Below are 23,784 nucleotides of genomic sequence, written 5' to 3'. Positions count from 1 at the left end.
TTAAAAAAATGTTACTTTGCATTTCCATTATCATAATTGACAACTTAATTTATTGCAGATGTTTTGAAGAAAGTGTAGAAATAGTAAGAGAAAAAAATAATTTAAAAAATCAGCTCCTAAAATATACCATTTTAAAGCTCTCTGAAGAAGCGAATAATCATAGAATTCTTTGTCTTTTAATAGTTTCCTTTTCTGTTTGCCTTCAAAAAACCAATATAGGTCTGACAAGTATAAAGTTAGAAAATGAGGAACCAAAATAAATACTGAAACTATGATGAAAAGTGTATTTTGAGTGGGATTTTCAAAAGACATCTCTCTCTGAAGTTGCTGTTACTGCTGCCACAGTTCTAATAGCGGTCTGTGCTAACGTGGCAAAAAATATCCTGAATTAGAAGGTACAGCAAGTTTATCCTACTCTAAGATTTCGTTAAAATGCTAAAAGGAGAAGACATATAGAGAAAAATTCCTATCCACTTCCAGTCACTCCGGGAGGATTGTTTTCTAGTTGGTCAGAGTACAACTGCTGAAGATCATCCTTCCATTAAGATCCAAACCCAAATGTCAAAGACAATGAAATCCTACATTTTATCCCACAGACAGGTAATCCATCTTACTCTCTCCAACCCCTTGCACACCATTCTTGCTTGCTGCAGTGTAAACTCGGAGCAGCCTGGAACTTCCATGAAATTACATGTGGGTTGCTGGGGATGCTTTAGTTATAACATTCATTCCTTTAACCAACAATTAGTGAGCAGAAGCACTATGTGAATTCTGAAAGCTGAGTAACTGTGAAATGCCCCATATTCAAGCTTACTAAATTCACATTAAAACTAGTAAGAGCTTTAAGTCCCAAGCTTGAATAGCTACTTGTTTCGAATGAACAATCTAACTTAATGATAAAAACGAAATCAGTTTTAAACTGAGTTTAAATCAAATTCAGAATATCAAAAAATGTGGCAATTAAGAAATCAACACCTATTCAGTTTTGGAAGCGTGAATTTCTTTCTGCAAAGATGAGACACCTATGGAACAAACAAAACAATTAATTAAAAATGTCAAGCTTCTGTATTTTAGATGAAATTGAGCAGAAGAAACCCAGAATAAGTTATTGTGTTCATAAATGTGTTTCTCTAATAGTCATTTTCTATCATGATGTACTCATTATTAAGCTTTTAAGAAGTATGCTGAGGGATCTCAGTCTATTCTGTGAGCTCAGAGTTATCCCTGAAGCTGAAATTCTATCCCTGAAGCTGAAATTCTGTCCCTGAAGTTATCCCTCAAAGCGTTCGTTTGGTCTTGTAGCCAGGCCTACGCAGCGAGGCTGTCCCTCTCAACAGCGGACTAAAGCCAGATACCTCATTTCACTCTGATACCCTCAAGTCCTAACAGGACACTGAAATGTAACCCTATGACAACTAGACGTTGCTAGTTACTTGTCTCCCGCTGGCCTACGTTCCTGGCATTACACTGGGCACTAGCCCAACTGGCAGTTATTTTCAGTATCAGGTAAACCTGAGTGTATCCATACAGTCATTTTGGGGCCATTTTTCCCAAAGTTGTTAAATATTAAAATATTTTTGAAACATTTTTCTGCAACAAAGACCTCTTTTTTTTCCTTTTTTTTTTTTTTTCTGCCAAGGCTGAATAAGAATAGCTGCTTCAGAAGTTCAAAAAAACCCAAACCCAAAACATTTAGCTAAAATGAATGATTTACCAAATTTGGTGTCTTCACTTTGCAGCTCCGTTGAACAAAACAAGATTATTTTTAAGATAAATTTTGCTTTTATTCAGGAACAGTCTCAAGTTATTTTAATACCTATTCATTTCTGGTTCCCAGTGGTACAGAAATACATGAAAATGAAAATTATAATAGGCAGTCTGGGAAATTTATTCATGCTTAGAAAATGTCTTGGAATGGCTTCCAGTCAAACTATACAAAGGGATGCAAGTAGGATGGATTGTGGGAATTGTTTTATCCTAAACAATTTCTCTTTGCCTATTTATCTAAGGTTCAGCTACCTCACTAATAAGCAAATTGACCTGCAATCTCTTTCTGCCTGCACTAATCATATCTATTATAGATTTGAAGCACCCCTTCGTAATGGAATCACAATTTATCATTCAGGACCAAGACAGTGAAATGAACATGTTAGCTTTACTTCTTTCATTTACATACGTTGAAACCTCTTCTCACTGTGACCACTCATCACTATACAATACTGGAGAAAAAGCAGCTCTTATCCTTCCAGATTAAGACAATTCTTTCCCTATATTCAGACATGATTCACAAATTTGAAACCAGTTTCATTGAATAACCTTCCTGAAACACAAGTTCAAGGGACTATGGGAGTCTCTTCTAAATGTTAAAAAACAACAAACACCCCCCCACCCCAAGCCTCCCCCAAAAGGCAAGAGGAGGAAGTATTTAGCAGCATCTTCACAAGAACCTCAACGTTTCATACTGTGAAAAATAGCAGTCATGAACACAAGCCAACTAAGCAACATTTCTCCTTTTTTGTATGTCAGAGAAAGCAAAGCTGCCTTTTCCCAACACTCTAAACCGCTGAATATCTTTTGTCAATATATAGTCATTACTTTTAGAAATTTTTAGAAACTTTTTAAAGTATTTAATATAATAGTAATAAATAAAATATTTGCGGTGAAAATGTTTCATTAGTAAAGATGTAAGTAGGATCTATGAGGAAAACACGTGGCCTAAACATACGCCTAGAAATTCTAGCTATATGATAAAACAGAAGGTGATTCAACAGACACCCATGGACCCACTGAGCCCATGGATCATTAAGCACATGTGAAGGCTCCTATAGCACCGGGGTTGTTGCGTTCCTACCGCTATCTCACACTTAGTGTCACCTGTTTGAAGATCACATGGATGATGGCAGTGTAAATACTTAAAGAATAGGTACACTGAAAGAACCTGATCAAAAAGAAATAAGCTGATGAGTGTTCATCCTGGGGTGCTTTCTTCCATGGCTCATTCATCTTCACTGCAAAATTGTCCTTATAAATGCCCTACCATAGGAGTGAAAGCTTTGGCGGTGCACCTTGAAATTTAGTGAAGTCTATGGAGTTACTTTATGCTGTAACATTTTTTTGGTGTGACAATACATACTTAAATATTAATTTTACTCAGAGTACTTACCCATTTTTTAAAAATCATTATTATTGTATTTACATATAGTGGCTGTGGAGAGAGACACTTGGATCATTCAAAGTTCTGAGTATATTATTGATGGGACTGGAAATTTTACATAGCCAGTCTACCTTCTGGTAAGTATTATTTTTTTTAATTACAGTTTCAGCAATAAGGGGTAAGAACTCCAATACAAAAAAAAAAAAAAAAGTAGAAAATGCAGTGTCATACTGAGTGCAGGTAACACAGTGTCTCACAATGCAGTTTAGAGCCCTGAATTTCTTCTGTGCAGATTTGGAACTTGTCATATACTTATATAAAACCGGTAACACTAATATAAACATAGTGTTAATATGCACCCAAATATCTTTATTCAAATCTATTCTTGTAGGTCTGATTATAGACATACAAAATCATTACATAGAAATATGTACTATATATTGTGTGCGTTAACGCTAAGTTTCATTCTTTGGGATTAACAAAATAGGAAATAAAAACTTACCGTTCTTCTTATAGAACATGATTTCTCCCTTGAATTCTACCTTTTCCTCCAATGATTTCTCAATTTGAAGAATCATCTGCTCGTTTGTTTCAGCACCAAGTAAAAATTTACAGCTGCAGCTCTTCTGCATGACTTCAGTCCGTGCAAATCCAGCAAGCTCACAGAAGCCATCTGAGCAGTAAACAATAGGGAATCCCTTGGCCACCTGAGCATTTGCAAGGATGAAGTTACTATCTGTAGAAGAACACAAAAGTAAAACAGGAATTACAGTCGGAATTCTACGTCATTTGACGTAATAGTTCCTTTAGCTACATAGGACATACATTTAAAAGCAAAGTCCCGACTGCCTGCAAACAAGAATGCCACTTCTGTTTTTAGACCATTAGTCTGAAATGAAATCAAGTCTAACTGTCCATAGAGCATCTTCATAGGGTGGTTCCCCACGGTTACATACAGCTTGCCTTATTGCATCCTCAAGCCATAATTTAACTGCCTCTGAGGTGGATGTTAGCATATTAAAACAACCACTTGATCAAAGCCTGGTAACAAACACGGAAGCTTTGGAGAAATAACAAAGGTGGTATGTCATGTTGCCACTCAGGCTACTCTGCAGTCTGAACAGACACAGCCATATCTTAAAACAAAAGCTAACCTCTCTACACTCTCAATAAGCTAAAGCTGACCTTTATCGACACTCAAGCTAATTTCTTTTATACAATTTTGCAAGGGACTCCTTAAAATTAGAGTTGAGGGACATTCCGGGGCTACATGGAAATGCATGTCCTTTGTTTTCTTCTTTTTTTTTTTATGGTGAGGGAAAAAGTTTTCATCCAAAAGCAGTCAGCTGTCTTCCAGAGCCCAACTGTACTTCTCCTGTATGAAACAGACATTTCAAAGATTCAGCATCCTGTTATGCCTTAATGCACTTTCTAATTTTTCAGTATGCGTAAGATGCAACTATCATGTATGATAAATTCAAGAATAGTATATTGACGTGGACATCAATCAATAAAAAGCGCTCTTCAAATTTGAGTTCGAATCTTTGGCAAGTCTTATAGCCTGATAGCTCATTTCCATCCTTTGCTGAAATGTCCTTGAAGGTTTTGTGCCTTAGACTCTCATCTTCAGCTTACACCAACAGCTCTAGCACTTTACGGTCTTTTTAAATTAGCACGGAGATCCTTTCCAGATAATATATGAAGCTCTCATACAGTTTTTCTGCCTGTGTTTCCTTATCTTGAAGTGAGGAAAAAAAAGTTTTATGGGCGGAATCTGTCTACATTTCACATCGAGGGAGGAAAGACTATTTTTTGCCCATTGCTTATTAAAGAATGTTTACCTTACAGCTTGCTAGCGGGAGCTTGGGAGCAGTCTAGTCCCCAGACAGATACCTCTCATTTTTCAGAATTATGTGCATGTGGATTCATGTGTATGTATTAAGGGAAAATACTAACCCAGAATCCCTTGATAAATATTCATAAATTTAAAGAGAAAAAATGAACGATTTTAATGGAAAACTCAGGTTGATATGTCTAATCCCCATACAGGGATATATTATTCATGAATGAGGAAGGGAGGGACAGAATTCATAAAGTAAAATAGAGGAAAAATAGGTCTGTTTCAGCCTTAACTGTCACAAGAGTTCTTCATCCATGAAATTCCAAAAACTTCAGCTACGTTACTATTTATTTACCCAAGGGATAAAATACTATGGCTCATGATACTGCTAGAATTTCAGTATTTTAAAGACAATGCTGAGGTTTATTAAGTGATCAATTTGTTCTTATGACTTTGCTTCAGTTACTCACCTTTTGCTTAAATCTAATTAAAGTCTTTCCATAAATGACGGTAATACTAAAACAGGCTTTTCTCATTTACCAAATATGTGATTTAGAAATGCATTCTGGTTCAGTGCAGTGCTTGACTTAGCCTGTCATTTTTATTTGCCTAACTAGGGAATAAGTATCATTACCATTCATGCGCTGACATGCTGCTCCCCCTGTCAACACAAAACTAAATCCCCACGCTGCCAAAAGAATTTAAATCATATGCTTGCACTGCAATTTAATGACGGTGTTACAGAGTAAGACCTGCAGATCATACATCCCAAATGCATCTGTAGCTATCAAATTAATTTACTCCTGGGTTTCTTATTGTTTAAGATATAATTATGTGATGCAAATACTTTAGTTTTTTAAATTCTAATTGTTGTGAATTGCATGGAACAGAATATGGAACACCAAAAGGACAGAAAAGGTAGGGAGGAGGCTCTTGGAGCACAGGAGTGTTTGAATATGATTATGAACAGGAATACACTGGAGCTTACCAAGCATATCATGATTTTATGAAAAATTTAAGATGGCCAAACTCTGGTGTCATTTACATCAAAATAAACCCAGAATATTTTTGGTTACTTTAACATTCATAACAGAAAACAATTTACTTCTAAAAGCCCAATCCAGTGCCAGCTAGAATAAGAGGCAATCTTTCCATTAACATCAGCTGTGTCTGATAAGGCTTGTAAGCCTAATTTTGCTGAATTTGAGTACAACAGTATAGCATCAGCTTCAGGAAAAATATAATCAGAATTATATTTTCTGTTTTTCTTGAGCTTGAAGTTCAAATCAAATGATGAAAGATGCACCTGTAATCCCTAACTAGTAGACTAAGGGAAATAGTCAAATAATTTATTGAAAAAATTCCTTGTAATATTTAGGGATCAAGCAACATAATTGTGTCCAATAATCATTTGTGTTTCATTGAATCCTTCAGTAATATTTATCAAGTGATAATTAACATTTGCTAATTAGAGAAAGCAAAATTCCTCTTCAAACATATCTTAAAATATCCTTGTTCAAGGTTTATTTACTTCTGTAATTTGGAATACTTGATATCACTTGCTACTCGTAGTGCCCATAAAGCGCCATAAAACATTTCAAAATACAAGAACTGAGGGTGAAATTTATATCATTGAGGGTTCAGTGTGACACAAATAGCAAACTCAGCATTTAATTCTATGGTCTTCAGTGATAGCTAGCTGAATCTTAAAATGCAGAGTAGGAAGAATGACATTTTATTTATAATAATTTATTAGAAATCTATGGACTGGAAGGCAGCACTTTTGCTTATCTTTGAACTTATAGTAGGAAAGTTGTAATGAGTGATACCAACCTGTTGCTCTGTACATTTGGCTATACATTTATATGTAGATTGCAACACTTCCATAATTATAAAGATGTTGAATTCCATACTGTTTTTCAGCACATCAACATGAATATTAAGTTATTTTATTCAGGTAGGTTGGACTTGATGGTCAGGAGATAGTACTAGATTACTAGTAGGACTTTTTTTTCCTCTTTTTTTTTTTTTTTTTTTTTTTTGAGACAAGAAAACACATCCAACCTAAATTCAAGATCTATTGAGAAAAATGGAACCTTGAGCCTTTTAGACTCTTTAGGAGCACAGGGCATGTGCAACAACAGAGTGGAACTTCTGCCAATCTACACACAACCTAAAAGAACAAATTTTGACAAAACCACGAGTAGCACTCTTCAGCTCAGAGATTTTTAAGTGCTGTAAGTCTATGCAAGATAAATGAAAATACTCAAATTGTGTATTTGCGTATGAGCTTTGGATAAAAATACTTGGTTGTCTGTTCAAGCCTGTGTGTGAAGTGTAAAGGATGGTTTAAAAGTGCTTCTTTTAAAGATGGGACAAAATACAAAAAAATCCAACAATCTTCACTAAGTTTTCCTTAGCGGCAAGTCAGCAGAGATGCATGGACACAACAGAGGTATTCCACAACTATTCAGCACAATTTAAAAGCAGATTTGTTTCAACTATGCTTCTTCTCCTTTATGTTCATTTTCTGTGAAGATCAAATGATTTTTTCGCATGAAAGTTCGAAGGAAGAATATTAGGAGCTTGTATGTCTGCGTTTGCTTTGGAAGTAGGACATATAGGAGTGGACAGGACATTGATCAACAGAAGACTTGCACCGTTTCCAGAAACCTCTGCCAGACACATAGCACAAACTCAGAGACAATTAAACAAGCTGAACCGGAACCACGCTAACTACACCGTCGATCACAGACTTACACACCTTTGCCCAGTTTCAATGACTAAACTGACGCCCAAAAATTATAACTTAAGAAACAAAACAAAATTATATCACATACCATCCGATACAGAGAGACAGGTTTGTTAAACATCCCATGACAGAGTTTTAGAATTGAGATAATCAAAGTAAAAGGCTATTATGCAATTCTCTGCTTCATAATTAATGCACGCAATTTGTCTGACTGTTTGTAATGAGACCATATTACAATTAAACTCATCACTCCCTTGATAAATTTTACTGTCATCTTATTTAGCGAAAAATGAAAAAAGGGTTTTTGCTTTAATACTGTAGCTCTGTCTGCTATAAATCTCATCGTTGTGCTTCCCCAGTTCTTGTAATGGTTCTTTTCAGTCAAAGTCCAAATGGTTTCTGCAAGTCTTCATCTTTGTCAGTGAAAAGAACATCTATCTGACTTCTTGTGCAACTGAGCACAGACAACCAGAGTTCTAATTTTAAATACTAAATTATTTATAAATTAAAAAGGAAGGAAAAAAAAAATCTACAAAAGAAAAGAAAATCCCTAGCAATCAAAGAAGATGTAGTAATTAAACTCACACAGTTACTCTATTGAATGGAGAACAGTCCATAATTCTTCCAGATGAAAGGATTTACTACATTTAGGTTTGATTCCACAGTTCCTACATGGGTAACTTAACAAAGGAAGTCTCATTCCAGGTTCACGCAAATTACCATTAGAGAGAATATGACCACCTTGACAGTTAAGATTACCTAACTTGGAGATTATAATATGAAAATGCTTATCTTTTTGCCAGCACATTTAGATGCAAGTGAGTTTATTTAGAGCTCAAGCTCATTTACCAACTACTGTCCTTTGAATCTGACTGAGGCCAAGATGATTTTATAGTACATACACTTCCAAATATTAAAGTTCCTCTTGAAAATCTCAGTGCGGTTAACTGTGTCAGTAATGTGAGGTTAAGATTTATCCAGATCTAGGTAAGTCAGAAGAAAGTTGATTATACTGGTATCTCTCCTCCCTCTTCTCTAAAAAAATACTGTATATTCCAGTTAATTTACAATAGTACGGTAAAAGGCAGAAATATTGCATAATGAACAATACGTATGGACTGATGAACAAAGGACCCATCATTGTAAGCTGTATAATTGATTTAATTGTCCAAGTCATTTCGAATAAAGGCTGACGTGACAAGGAAATGTATTCATGTAGCAGTTACTAATTCAGAGTACAAAACAATATTTGAAGTATCTAGCTCCACGGGCTCAGCTTAACGGTGGGCTGCCATAACTCCTACTTAACCTGCATTACCGGAATGAATTTCTATTGTATAGAAAAGTTCTGAATTCAGCACCTAAGAAATCAAACTTTCACTTTGCATTTACAATAATATTTAGTCTGAACAGAGAAAATGCTTTACTGTATACAATATTTATAGCTACAAAAAGAGTTAATCTGTAGTGCAGCTTGGCAGAGAGACATCCACGCAAAACTTGCTAAGTCATCTCCTAGTCTTATTGATAAACACAGATCGTAAGCCATTTAGGAGACCCAGTGTTTAATGATCTGAAACCCAGCCTTCGGTGCCATTAGTTCTTCAGGTCAATACTAGAATAATGACTGCAGCTTTCTTCACGACCAATCAAAGTACCCGTTCCTAGAACAAAGCAGACCAAAAAGCCAGATAGTATCAAAGGGAAACCAAATCTAAAACACAACCAAAAATAACCTTCATGGTGAAATGGGCTTCTGGGATCCTACAGAGGGGGAAAAATAAAAATCCTCTGCTCCTCCATTAGAAACCTCTGTATATGTTCCTATTCCTTTTCTAATCTCAATCTCATTTGCAGCTACCTGAACGTTAATGTGTAAGGAATTAGAAGGACCTTGTTCAAATAACAGCGACGCTGATACTGCTAATTTATCATCACAGAGCGCCTTTCAAATAAACAGTGCAATTGTAATGGGTGAACTATAGTAAAGGAGAGGAACTTTTAGCAGAGGTGACTTTAAAGTTTCTTCAAAATTAAACTCCACCAGCAGAAGTAGACATCTAAATATTTACCTCAGAAGGAAATAGTAACTAGTCTAAGATATGTCTTTTTACTTTTTCTTTATATTTACCTAGAATTACACATTCGCATTACACGTTATGCGCAACAACAATGAAATACTTCTTTTCCCACCCTTAAGCAGTGTTGATTTTGACAAAATTCTATTTTTAAGTAAAAAAATATTGTGTTCTATTTGACTGGCTTTATTTGTTATTGATTGTGCAGTGAATGCCTGCACACAGTGCTAACGTAACTAAAAAAGCTATACTGGAGTCGTCAAATATTTCCATGCTAGCGAGCAGTTTTATGTGCATTGAAATGCTGCAAGCAAAAAAGCATTTGCCGATGGAAAAGACAGAAGAAAAGAAGACATTAGCAGTAGAGAGACACTGCAACTCATGAGTCGCCAGCACATTGTAACAATGTGCGATGTCATCCAGAAATTTCTCAATGGGCATTGAAGATGTTTGTTTACCCAGCAGAACTGAACCCTCTGTCCCGGGGAAGGGTGCTCAGCTGCTCTTCGATGTTTTCTGTGGGTGCCCACTGGACTCCCGCCTCCAAAGGAAGCATGTTTTGCAATTTCTCCAATAAAATACATCGAAATTTTAAGTTCAGCCACCAGGCAGAAGGGCCATTTGTGTAATTCAGCTATATTTAATTTACTGTTTTTTTTTTTTCAGGCTGTTCTGTGGATTTAAAATTCACCCGGAACGGTAGAAACAGAATTGCTATAAGTTAAACTAACACACTGAGGTCTCATACGCTGAAACCATAGAGCCTAATGATTTAAGAGCCCGGGATCACGACGTGGTTTTAAATGTTCAACCGGGAGAAAGGTTTGCAGATGAACAGTCCTCCTGAAGAGAAACATTTTCAAAGACAAGAGCCACATCCTTGTCAAACATTTACCGGTGTGATCCTGTCCATGCCTTCCTTAATGACTTGTCTGAAATAGGAATGAAATAAGGAGAAACAGCCGTTTTAAGAACTATATCACCTACTCACAGTGCTCAGTTTACAGACATACCAGACTTTCACCATTGCTTAATATTTTGTGGTTTTAGTGGTTTACGCATGCCTTTACTACGTATCACGCCTGATGAACCTGTTTGTAACACTACTGTGGTAGGTAGCCGAGTGGATATTTGTCCTCAGTGTACGTACTGCTACTGAAATTGCAATATATCTGAGCAGCCAGATGTTACGGATGTTGCTGACTGAGCTAGTGGAAGAATACAGGAAATAGATTAACGAGCTGTTATTCCTGCACACCTGAGGGGAAGAACATCAGCTAGACATTTTGAACCCAGTGTGAAAAGCCTTTGAAAGATCACATTCCTGCCTCTTTGAAATCTAATGTTCCTTTCTTCTTATGAGACTATGTTGATAATAAAGTGGTAGCTCAGGGTCTTGGAAAATACCCTGTTGCCAACAATAATGGAAATAAGGAACTGAATTTATTTACAATGAAATGACTTAGGGTTGAAGAACTATTTAAGTACTGTTGAGAAAGTTTCGTGTCACTTGAGATTTGTAGATTCTGTGGAAGTGACCCTGGAAAAAAACATTGCGGTACAGCAGATTCTACATAAAAAGGGTAAGTTGTCAGTATGTACATAAAGAAAATAATTTCAACATAGAAATATAAAAGGATCTGAGTGCAAAGAGAGTAGGGAAGTTTCATGGTCCTTCCCCTTGCTTCTACAAGGCCAGTTGAAGCTATTTACTGTCCACATGCTGAGCACAGGAAACAGTCAGCCACTCTTCACCAAAATAATTGAAGGACAACCAATTACACTTGCAGCCCTGGAAGTGGCCATGGAAGAAACTGAGAACCGGCTGTGCCCTCTGGATGCTAGAGACTCTAGTAAGGCACGAGTCACAAATGTACTAATTCTCCTCTGGTGACAGTAGGGCATCTCACACCACTGTTCCTCACCTGAACAAAAAGATCTATCTTCAAAACAGACCCAGCTGCAGGTCTGGGTTTAATGTGAAGGCAAAAGGGACAGTAGGCATCCTTTCTCAGCACCGTCTGCCTAGTGCAGCGTTTGTGCTCACGGTGGGTGATGCAGCATCCTCAGCTTTTCACCCATCACTATCACAGATGCATCTGTGATTTGGGCAGGGAATAACTTAATGAAATACAACAAGGGAAAGTGTAGGGTCCTACATCTGGGCAGAAACAACCCCAGGTTCCAGTATAGGATGGGGAGCTACCTGTTAGAGAGCAGTGTAGAAGAAAGGGACCTGGGGGTCCTGGTGGACAGCAGGATGACCATGAGCCAGCACTGTGCATTTGTGGCCAAGAAGGCCAATGGCATCCTGGGCTGTATTAGAAGGGGGGTGGTTAGCAGATGGAGAGAGGTCCTCCTTCCCCTCTACTCTGCCCTGGTGAGACCGCATCTGGAATATTGTGTCCAGTTCTGGGCCCCTCAGTTCAAGAAGGACAGAGAGCTGCTGGAGAGAGTCCAGCGTAGGGCAACTAAGATGATTAAGGGAGTGGAGCATCTCCCTTATGAGGAAAGACTGAGGGAGCTGGGTCTCTTTAGTTTGGAGAAGAGGAGACTGAGGGGTGATCTTATTAGCGTTTATAAATATATAAAGGGGGAATGTCATGAGGATGGAGCCAGGCTCTTCTCAGTAGCGACCAGTGACAGGACAAGGGGTAATGGATTCAAGCTGGAACACAAGAGGTTCCACTTAAATTTGAGAAGAAACTTCTTCTCAGTGAGGGTGACAGAGCACTGGAACAGGCTGCCCAGGGAGGTTGTGGAGTCTCCTTCTCTGGAGACATTCAAAACTCGCCTGGACACCTTCCTGTGCAACCTCATCTAGGTGTTCCTGCTCCGACAGGGGGATTGGACTAGATGATCTTTTGAGGTCCCTTCCAATCCCTAGCATACTGTGATACTGTGATCTGGTCCTGCACATAGAAACAACACACAGCTTTTGCATATGATCTTCATTTCCACATGCAAGATACCCAAATAACAATATCCATACCTTTCTCACGTCAAAACCACTGGCTGTTAAATTATCACGTTACTGTTATGTTCTCTGTATAAGAAACATTCATCATTTCATACAAGTGCTGTATTATCCTGAAGTTGTTACTTACAGCAGCTTTTCATGCTTTTCATGTATGCTAGCTCATAGACATCATTTCTGGGCTGTTCACTATCACTTTAACAATCCTCTATGACCCACATGACAACTTCATGACACTTTGTTGTGACTTCTACAGTATTGATTTGTATCTATAATTATTATTATACTTCAATATTAAGGTGCCAATACAGTACCAGGACTCTATGGCTAAAAACGACCGTTTTGAGCTTTTGCAGTTCATACATTCCTCTTTCACACCCTGAAATTAAAGAGTGATCTTGAGTTAATTTTAATGGGGAGAAACAGCAGATTCTCATGTGCCTATTCCAGTGAAATGAGTTCTCTGTAAACCGCGAGATTTCCTGCATGCATATTTCTCAGAGAAGCAACACTAATCTAAAATGATGCTATGGAAAAGAAAGTCTGTTCAAAGAATGTTCTTCTGACAAATTGACAGAAATTATGTAAAAAATGGTTCAGAAAATTATGAGCTGTGTCCAGGAAATGTCATTTCCAGAAAAGATCGAGTTCTATACTGCACTATTTACCATAGCAAAGAATTACACTCTGTATCCCAAACTCATCCTTTATGAATCGAAAAAAAAATCTAAGACAAAGAGATAATAGGGCTTACTGGCATGAGAAAGGCCTATAAGAAAAACATATTTTGGGGTGTGGAAGGGGATAAGAGAGAGGTGAGAATATAATTAAGTTACCACATTCAAAAGAAAACAAACAATTTTGTAGTGGATTTCCCAGCTGAGAATGATCTTGTGAAAAATCCCAAGGGAAAAATACTGAAAACTGTGGAAGGGCCAGTGTTCTTGTTGAAAAAACATTTTCTCATGATGCAGCTACTAGGGACCTCAGGAATAATTGGTATAGGTTAAAGCAGGGCACCTGAGCTTAGATTTACTGATTTATGTAAGGTATCTGAACAATCAAGGAAGAAGCTGCTTGAGGAACCTGAAAGACTTGAGGTGAACATTGCCACAAGATGGTCTTCTGGAGAAAAATCCAGACTTTGGCTGAAGAAGTGAATATGGTCAGGGAAACTCAAACCATCTGGAAATTCCTTGCAGTAAGGAGTACAGATATAATACACAGTAACATTGTCAGGATTTTGATTACCTTCGAAGAAGAAAAGAATAATTTGGACTATGTATTATCTCAGTGGAAGAAAATCAGGCATAAGAAAAGATTGCTACCAAAAAACTCCCTGAATTGAAACTCAAACAAATTAAACAGTACAGAGAAGAGAAGAAACACATCAAAATCATGAAGGGGCTGAAGATACTTAGTTACTCAAAAACTAAGCCTTTTTTGTCTGCTTGTTTTGTTTTCTAGTTTTTTTTTTTTAAAGGAAATAAAGACATTAAGTAGCACATAAGAACCTTTGGCATTTCTATAGCAAATATTTTCATTCTGTTGTGGAACAAAACAGGTTCCCCTACCCACCCTCTTGCCCCCAAAATGCTGCCTGAATAAAACAAAACTTAGATCAGAAAGAGATTCACATCAGAAAAACAGGCCAATGTTAAGTAATTAATGCAAGACTCAGACCTCCACCACCCTGGGAAAATGTTGTCCATTAACTGTACTGCAGTGAATCAGTGTCATTAGGGAACCAAGTAACTTTTCTGACTTTTTTTTTTTGTCAAAACATACAAATTGCATCTTGGGTTTTGACTAAATTCCTCTTAGAGGTCCAAAACTGTTTCACATTAAAAAAAAAAAGTTGCCGCCGTTACTTGCAAAACAATATCAACACTACTTTCGTTCCACAGTAACGAGGTTTAAAGAGGCTGCAATCAAATTCCAGTGTTGTTATGGGAGGCAGTTTGAAGTCTTGCCTTGTTTCTCAAAAGCCCAATCTAAACGTGATAAAGAACGTCTTGACCAAAAGGTAGCAGATGTTTGCATCTGGTTGCAAAGTTTTCATGCGAGAGAGAATGATCTCATTTGTCCTAAGAGTTTTGAACCAATTTGTAGAAAGCCAGGTATTTATACCATGGATTGGTCCTCTATCTCATCAAGTGTCACTGAGCAAACATAGAGAAAAATACTAAAAATATACAAACAAGTTTTTATGAACTGTGCAAGGTTCTATAAATTACACTTACTGAAAACACCAAAAGTAGAAGAAAGCTATAAATTACAACATGATGATACTGCCACATTTCCTATGAGACCCGGTGCTATAATTTCGGAAATTCATTGCTGTTCTAGATACCGTTTTGAATGTAAATAACGATTCAGAGAGACTGTAAGTCAGTTGGAGAATTTAACCAGCAGCATCATATACACCAGCAGAAATGCCTTGGTCCGTTTCATAACCTTTTACAATTCAGGTGGTCACAATACCAAACCAGTGTAAACTTCTCCTTTAACCTACACAGAACCTCAGGATCAGGAGCCTCATCTCCACAGGAATGGTGGGAAGTGACTTCTTCCAAGGGGTCACTCAGAATAAGGACCTATATTTGTCATATAGGTACTAAACCCCTTTATGTCTAAACTGAACACTCTCTTAAAGCACAGGAACTGGGTAATATCAGTAAACACACCATGAAAGAAGTCAGAAGAACCCTTCCACACTATGCATTCGCAGGTAGGCTCTAAATATTGAGTAAATTCTCCTGACCTTGTTCATGTCTTTCCTTCTTGTAAATAAAGGGCAAAGAACATCCATAGGCGAGATACTGTAGGACTAATTCATTAACTGGAAATCATTCTAAGGAAAGAGGGAAAAAAAGTACAGCTTTTTGTTGCTGTTTTTGTTGGTTTCCTTTCTATTCTGACAAAATAAGGTGCATGAAGTAGGAGTCTGACCTCGTGGGGTATATTGTGATGTAGGAAAATCATGCCATTTCAGCCTCCCCGTATGTGTAAATATGAGCAAATCAGGTCATTAAACATATTTTGCACAACAGCATAAATTAACATTCTTAAGTTACAATAGCAATAATGATAAGTCTGAAAGACTCGGGTGAAAACTTCACAAAATCTACAATTGCTGGTTAAAAATAACAAATAAGAAGTGTGAAATACGGCCTGTTAAAACAAATACTTTCACACAATCAGGGAAAACGTATGATATAGTGGATTTACATTGGAAATAGTACCAAATGTTGTGCAGTGCCTCAGGTACCGTAGTACCTTAGTCTAAGTAATTCTATGGGGCTGCTACTTGCAAGCCCCATAACCTTTACCTGCACTGCTCAGGCAGCGTTTTCAGATCCTCTGTAGTACCGTTTTTCCTTTTTTTCTTCTCATATTCTTGTTCTTATATTGTTGTTTTCATAGCTTTGCAGCTGCAAGCCTAAATAGTGGTGGGGTCTCACAGGAAGAACCTATCACTGGTCTGAGAATGACCCCTTCATTCCCCCTGTGCCCCTATCTTGCTTCATAGATTTTAGTTTATTAGACAGAACTAAAACACTGTGCATGATCAAGTAAATAATAGTAATTTAATTATTCGAGAAATATTACCCCATAATAGGTGTACACACAAGCTTAACAAGCAGTAAATACACATCACTGCCAGCTAATTCATGTACCCAAATCAGAACTAACGCCATCATTTAATGGGAACAACTGGGGGGTGAGGTGAAGAGTGATTAGAGGAGGTCCCAATAAAAGTGTACAGCACTAGGGGACAATAAGGTGAAAAAAAAATCATCTTCCTCATTGCTACCCACTGCACTGGAGAAATGCCCAAAGCTCTTTTCGGGATCCTGTCACTGTTTCTCCCAGTTGGCCACTGGGGAGAGTTTTCCTTTTCCCTTTGCACTTTCCCTCTCTCCTTTGTTGTTTTACCTTTCTCTTAAATCAGCTTTTCAGAGTTAATGTATGCCATCAGCTGTGGGCTCCGCTACGAAACCTCTCTGTATGTAAGCCTGTCTCCACATTTTCTCACAACACAAACTTCCTATTCATCCTCTCATCCTCTGCTCCTGCCTGTGCAACCTTTCCCAGCAGTCCCTCATGCTGTTTGTGTCACCCAGCTGACCTCACCAACTAACCCAGTAAAAAAGTGCTCTCTTTTTTTTTTTTTTTTATTTTTATTTTATTCCTGTTAACTCGGGTTAAACTCCTGATGGATTAGCCAGCTGAATCCTGCGGTCAGGTGAGAGTAGAACTTCAGTGTAATGGACAGGGTGAGAGCAGCATGGAGGAGGAGGAGACGGCATGGGATGTCTCCCTTTAGGGGTCAGCAGGTGGTAGGTCAGTTTTGTGAATTCTTTGTACCATAACAAACATAACTCGCTTTGGGTCAATGTGGCCTGTGGTAGGGAGCAATCTGGGGAGCAGCTCAAGAACATAATATTCCAGAAAAAGGGCTTCTTTTGACAAACATGTCAGAACCTGAATGCGGCTGCACTGTCTTCTATATTAATGTGGACTCCTGTGTGGGAGTCACATCAGTGGAAAACTGAGCAGCCACAGCAGGAGCCAAAAAGAAAATATGTTTCAGGGAAAAATGAAGTCTCTCATCAAGGCAATCATCCAAGCACTAAATAACAAGCCAGCATCTGACGCAGTAATAAATTGGGATTCATTCAGAAGAGGGAGAAAAGTCTCCTAACCCTTTTAGAACACTTCCAGGCTTTACTTTTTTTTTTTTTTTTCCTCTTTCAAAAGACTTTCAAATAGTTTTTAGCCTCAGCTTAGATGGAATGACCCATCAGAGGGCTGCCCAAGAACTTGTCTTGTTTCAGAAAATGTTGATCAGCCTTCTCTCTCTCAGGAAAGACAGTCCATTGCCTTAATTTCCCATTCTCTTAACAAAGCCTTGAATATTAATGTAAGCAAGACTCACCTTTTTAACTCCAGGAGACAGAAGAAATGGAGAGACAGAACTCTGAAACTTGGTTCTGTTCCTCTTTATAATTACTATTTATTTCATTCCTTGCTAGTTAGTGGTGCTGGAATACCTCTGTCAGTATTATTAACTACTTGCACTTTGGTAGACTTGTATGTTCTAGGATATTTTATAAGCATATATATAAAAAAAAAAAAATCTCTAAACTGCTTAAATCATGAACCAAAATGTAACTTAAGAGACAATAAAGACTTGGAGAGAGAAAAAAAAAAAAAAGAAAAAGAAAGAGGGATTCTGGAAAGACAGTTGCTATCAACATAATTAGCTTGCCATTTCTAGAGGATGCTGTGGGATACAGTTGTCTGCACAGGTCAGATCATTAACCTCTTTGCTTTGCTTCCTCACTCTACTTCATTAAAGAAATTCCAAAGGGAAAACTAGATCAACAGTGCTTTGTAGATATTATTAAAATAGTTTTTGTATCAATACCATCATAGGAGGTTTTTTTTTTTTTCAATAATATATTGAAGTTTATTTTTCAATCTATAGAAGTGTTTGGTTGATCATAATCCTTCAAAATTAATTGGAATACTGTCATAAGACTAAGTTTTGGGTGTTGCAAACTTTTCCAAGAGCAATGATTCGCCATCCTTCTAACATACCAAATAATCCACTATATTTCAAACAGTTCTTCAGAAGCATGAAATAGATATATCTTTTTTTTCCTCTGGAAGTACTACTACCTGTCTTTTAATTAGAATTTATACTTGCTTTTAAAAATACCTTGTTCATATAACCTCTGCTTCAGAAAGGTATGTCTTAAAAAAAATTAGTTCAATAATAAAACACCCATGAAATGCAACAATTTAAACAGATATATCAAAGTTTCAAATAAAAGGCTTTTCATTAAGTATTTTTGTGGCTTTATAAAAAAAATAAACCAAAAATAATGATGATAAGCTATTTCTTTTTATCATTTCATATGACATAGTAATGAAAATGTAAAAAAGCACACAGGGAAAAAAATCAATTAATAAAGCAAACCATTTCCCAAAGCTTTTGTCCTTCTCAGGATATAGCCTCAATAATGGATTAACCAACATTTTTGCAGCATGTAAGAAAAGTAAATATGCTTGGACCTCTGGTGATATTTCAGGAAAGGATTTTCAGTTTTGCTTCTCCCACCCGCCCCACCCACCCAATTTTCATGAATGAGTAGATTAGCAAAGCATGAATGGCATTTAGAGCACCCAAATCCATGTTGTAGGCCCTACATTTCCTTCTTCAGAGGAACCCTGAGGAACTTCTTTCAGTTATAGAGGTCGTCCAGGTCCTCTGCTTTAAAACAACCGAGAAGCTTATTTCTCATCCATTTACACACCTGTTGAGGCCTCCACTGCCATTGCAGTCCCCAGAACTATCACTATTTCTTTGGGCAGTCTAAACCTCTACAGAAGGGGCTTTATGTTGATTTCTATGGTAGCTGTCTCTGACCGGGTTTAGGAAATAGGAACTAATTAGAGGGGAACAGAAAAAGCATTTGCCTCAAACTTGAATTAAGCAAGGTTGTGAGAGTCACACATTCTTGATCTTCGATCTACTGTACTAAAAGGTTGTAACACACAAAGGTTAGTCACATCGGCCCTTGCCTTCACAGCACTTAACAACTAATATTCTTCCCAAACAATTTTCTCTTCCATTTAGCTTTTCTGGAAAAGAATGAGTAGCCTTGTTCAGAGTTTGAGCTCCTTGATCTTACCCCAGTCTTCGAGAGATACCACAAAAACATAATCTGCTATCAGCTATATGCCCACAGTAGAAAACTGGATAACCTAGCAATCAGCTGTACAAATTTCAGCTTCCACAAGAAGTGAAAGGAACTATACAGCATACGTTTAATATCTTCTTTTGTAAAGAGAGGCAACCTTAAGGATTTCACTTTACAAATACATTCCTGTACCACGTCACCATGTTTTTGATTAAAATCCAACAACATTCACATTTTTAGATATTTTTTATATGCAATAATCTGAATGTGTAACTTCTCTTAATTAGTTGTTGCTCCATTTCTTACTACCATGGCAGATATTTTCAGGCACAGCTCTTAGTTATGCTGTTTCAGACTTGAAGTAGGAGCTGATGCTAATTGAGCTGGTCCTATTCAGCTGGTAAAACTAATGACTAAGTCTTACTTCAATTTCTGTAACTGAAACCAAATTAAAAGAGACAAATGACTCATTTTTTTCATTTCCAAACCCAGCATGGTTTGTTTCTAAAAAAAATATTTAAAAATAAAAAATAAAATAAAAATCAATATCTGGCCAAACACTTATGCTGTTACATGAGCGTGTATGTGAGATTTGTATTGATCATGACGCGATATTTCTGCAACTGAGGTGTTTCATTTCCAAAAGGATTTTCTTTCTGCTAAAGGACAAGTAAACAGAGAACATATTCATAACAAAATTAATATGCAATCTGTGAAACATTTCAACAATATTATAATTCACAAGAAGCCTGTTTCTCAGCCGCGAGACAGATGTGTCCCATTGATGTCCCGCTGCGTTCAGCACCCCATCTCTCAGAGCGCAGAATTACTGATGGTTAACTGACACCATTAGCGATGTACCGCCTGGTGCTTTCACCCAAACAGCGTACAGGCCAGGTTTGATTTGAAAGCAAGATGAAGTGCACGCATGCTTGCTGCTTTGGACTTGCATTTTCTATATTTGATTTCAAAATTTAGGAATACTTGCAAGGGAAAAAAAAACAACTGAGGAGACCTTTCACAAAGGAGTTATAGCAAGTCTACTATGGAAGCTCCTGAACTATCAGCTGTGAGAGAACTAAAACTTGAGGTTTTCTCATGGGATTTGCATATCTTAGCCTCTGGCTTCTTAACTGCAGTCCACTATGACAAGAGTATCTTCATAACTTCTTTTCTTATGCCCTGGTGCTTATATCCTCTTCCTTCTCTACTGCAGTACTCCTTACTCCCTACATACATCCCTCACAATTCCCCCAGTTGCTCCCTTTCTTCTGTCTATGTTAGTTTGCTTTCAGCTCTCACATGAAGAGATGGAGCACATTTTCCTGGTCTGACATGGTTTACATGTTGAGGGGACAGGAGCTGGACATCTTCCACCCAAGAGACACGGGTAAACAAAGCGGAACTTCTCAGGTGCCGAGAGCCAAATACATGGCTTTAAACATTTTATATGGCTTCTGGTTGCTTCTTCTGCAAGCAGATTTCACAAACTTAATATTTCTTAAATCATCCAGAGAGTTCTCAAGTTCATTTTCTGAGGGAGGGGGAGGGAAACTGGCAGAGTGTAATACAGCATGCACCTTGTTTTCCTGGAACCAGGACAAAAAGAAGTGCTTGCAATGATGATACTAGTTTTAATCTTCTCTCAGAATTTTACTATGAGGTAATGGTATTACATAATGGAAACGGTGAAAGTGAAAATCTCTAAACAGTTTTCTTAATATACATTTCATCTGTACAGAATCAGTAAAAATAGCATTCTGAAATTTTTAAAATATGCACAGTTTTAGCTAATCTGAAGATTTTTGTTTTAGTTCACAGTATTTTTCCACAGTACAAGTGCCCAGTGTCTATACTTTTGTAATTTTACTGGCCAGAAAAGCCCAGATCAGATGGGACTCTCCTCAGAGTATTTATTCACAAGCAGATACTTATTTTTCGTACTGTACATGTAAACTATTTCAGTCACTGGGATTTTTAGGGTGATTTTTTTTTTCAAGTTAAAAAGATGTGATATGTGAACGTAATTCTTCTTTTGGGATGCTAATCTGCTCAAAATTAAATGCCACTGTTAGTAGTTCAAAGACAGCACATCCATAACTAGAAAGTAATAGCTAAAATAGAAATTCTCAAGCTTGCCGTTGACTGGAGATGTAAATCCTGGTTACATTCCTTCACAGGTTTCACGCGGGAGCAGCGAGAACGCTGGTGCTAAATTACTCCTTTGTTCCCATTATTACTATTCCCCCCCCCCTTTTCTTTTTACTTTGATTTCAAACTGCTGCAAAAGTTGTCTCTAGACCTATCATCTTATATTGCCTGTCACAATATAGATTAAACAAGGTTATACTTGTCAGTATGACATTAGCAGCCTAGGATATTGAACTCTACACTTTCCCTTTCCACAATTATTTTCCATGTAACAGATCTTGAATCTGTCTGAAAATCTTCAGTAGAATGGATCCTAATAAAATCTTGCTCAAGTGCAACCTGGTTAGCCTTTCATGATATTTCTTTGGAGTTGCAAGCATGCGTACTGAAATCATGATATAAAAAAAGAGGATAAAGCTCTGCTATTACTACTCAAATGTACTTTACTACTTGATGTAAAGGTAAGAAGCAATGGGGGACAGGGACAGAGACAGACAGAACCAACCCAAAAACCTTTCCTGATATGCATCATCATTTCCTCTCCTTGATTCCCTAAAGAAACAAGTTCATAATGAGAAGGAACGAATGCCATTTTAATCAATATATGTTTTTTCCACTTTCAAAAATAGGTTTATCATCTTCATCCTTAGATATACGTATTTAAAATCTCATTTTCCATGCTCTCAGTTACTCTCGTACATCTCCAGGGCAACTCATTTGACAGTAATAAATTTATCGTACTCTAGAAGAGATGGAAATCTAGAAACTTAGATTAAGCTTCAGTACTTTTGAAAAGTACTTCAGTTGAATCCAGCACTTTTTTTTTTTCCTTGGCAGCTCGCAAATTAGATTCTGATTTCAATAATATTCATTTGCATCTCATAGAAAATATTTTCTGTGCAGACTCAAGGAGAGACAATAATTTTAGGATCACAATCTAGCAATTAACCACTTTTATTACATTATAATATTGTTATCAAAGAAAAACAGTGAAATGGTAACTAAGGGAATAATCATTTTAGGTTGCTGTTAATTTTAGTGTCAGTAGATAGAATTTGTTTCTAAACTTCCACATTCTCTCTTTTATAAACTGTTTTATTCCATTTTGGAACAGATGTTACGTTATTTATTGTCTTACTATTTTTGGTTTGTTGTTGTTTCATTTTTTAAATTCCTTCTCCCCGCAAAACAATGGTGCCAAACAACATTCAGCTGTCAATCTGAAAATACATGACAAGCTTAAAGCATGAGTTGATAGGTTTGTCATCTCTGTCCGTTTAGGGAAGAAAGATAGTATCAAGCAGGCCAACTGTTTGGTAAACTAATGCACTTTGAACATATATAAACTCTAAAAGAAAAGCAACACCAGTGGCATCTCTAAAAGTGCATTAATAGACTGTTCAAAAGATTTTTTCATTGAAAGGACATTTCAAAGAGATAAGACTTTTGCAACTTTGGCAATTTCATTCATAATATCATTTTTCCAATCACTAAGGTGTAGAGCATTACATAAAGTTTAGATTGGACCGTTTGTGTCTTTTGAGCTCTCCCCTGCAATTTCATGCTGGACCGTAAATCTCTTGGTTCAATTTCATAAAAATTCCATTTTTTTCTCTCTAACAACTGTAACTAAATCAACATTTTCTCTGACACCAGACCAGAAGTTAATTCAACTTCTTCACTCTTACAGGTGTCAGACCTCTGCAATATTGCATCTATCTGCAAATCACTAACAGCAGAAAAAATAAAGAGACTTTGCAGAGTAAGGCCATATCTTTCACTACTCCTGATGCAGTCTTTTTACAAGAAAAAATGTAGCAGGACTTCCGATGCGTTTTGTTAAGGGACCCGTATCTGGATGAAACTGTGCTGTCTGAACTGACTGTGCTCCAGCATACAAGGTCTGCTGGATGAGACTGGTTGTTTAATACTCAGTCCACAGGCCTGATTATTAAAGATTATTTTGCAATTTTAACAGCTGTTCTTTCGCCAGAAGTTAAGTAAAATAGAACTGAAGTAAACAGAAAATTCAAAACTAATCAAAACACAGAAACAATTATAGTAGATTTGTGCTTGGGAATCAGTGCTCAGACTGAATTACATCAAAATGGGTTTCACT

General features: G+C 37.1%; 1 protein-coding gene across 1 annotated transcript in view; it reads right to left on the bottom strand.

Annotated features, from left to right (window-relative positions):
* Nucleotides 1–23,784, bottom strand: part of KCNH8 (potassium voltage-gated channel subfamily H member 8) — a gene marked incomplete at both ends in the record, with an annotated part of 202,445 nt that overhangs the window by 133,745 nt on the left and 44,916 nt on the right. The window contains one exon of the mRNA XM_082479203.1: nucleotides 3,657–3,890. Coding sequence (XP_082335329.1) covers nucleotides 3,657–3,890 — 234 coding nt within the window. The remainder of the gene's footprint in view (nucleotides 1–3,656; nucleotides 3,891–23,784) is intronic.

Source organism: Vanellus vanellus (assembly GCF_965231255.1).
Source record: "Vanellus vanellus genome assembly, chromosome: 2".
NCBI classification, from domain to species: Eukaryota; Metazoa; Chordata; class Aves; order Charadriiformes; family Charadriidae; genus Vanellus; species Vanellus vanellus.
The sequence above is the reverse complement of the archived record's forward strand: the minus strand, read 5'-3'. Positions and strand labels throughout refer to the sequence as shown.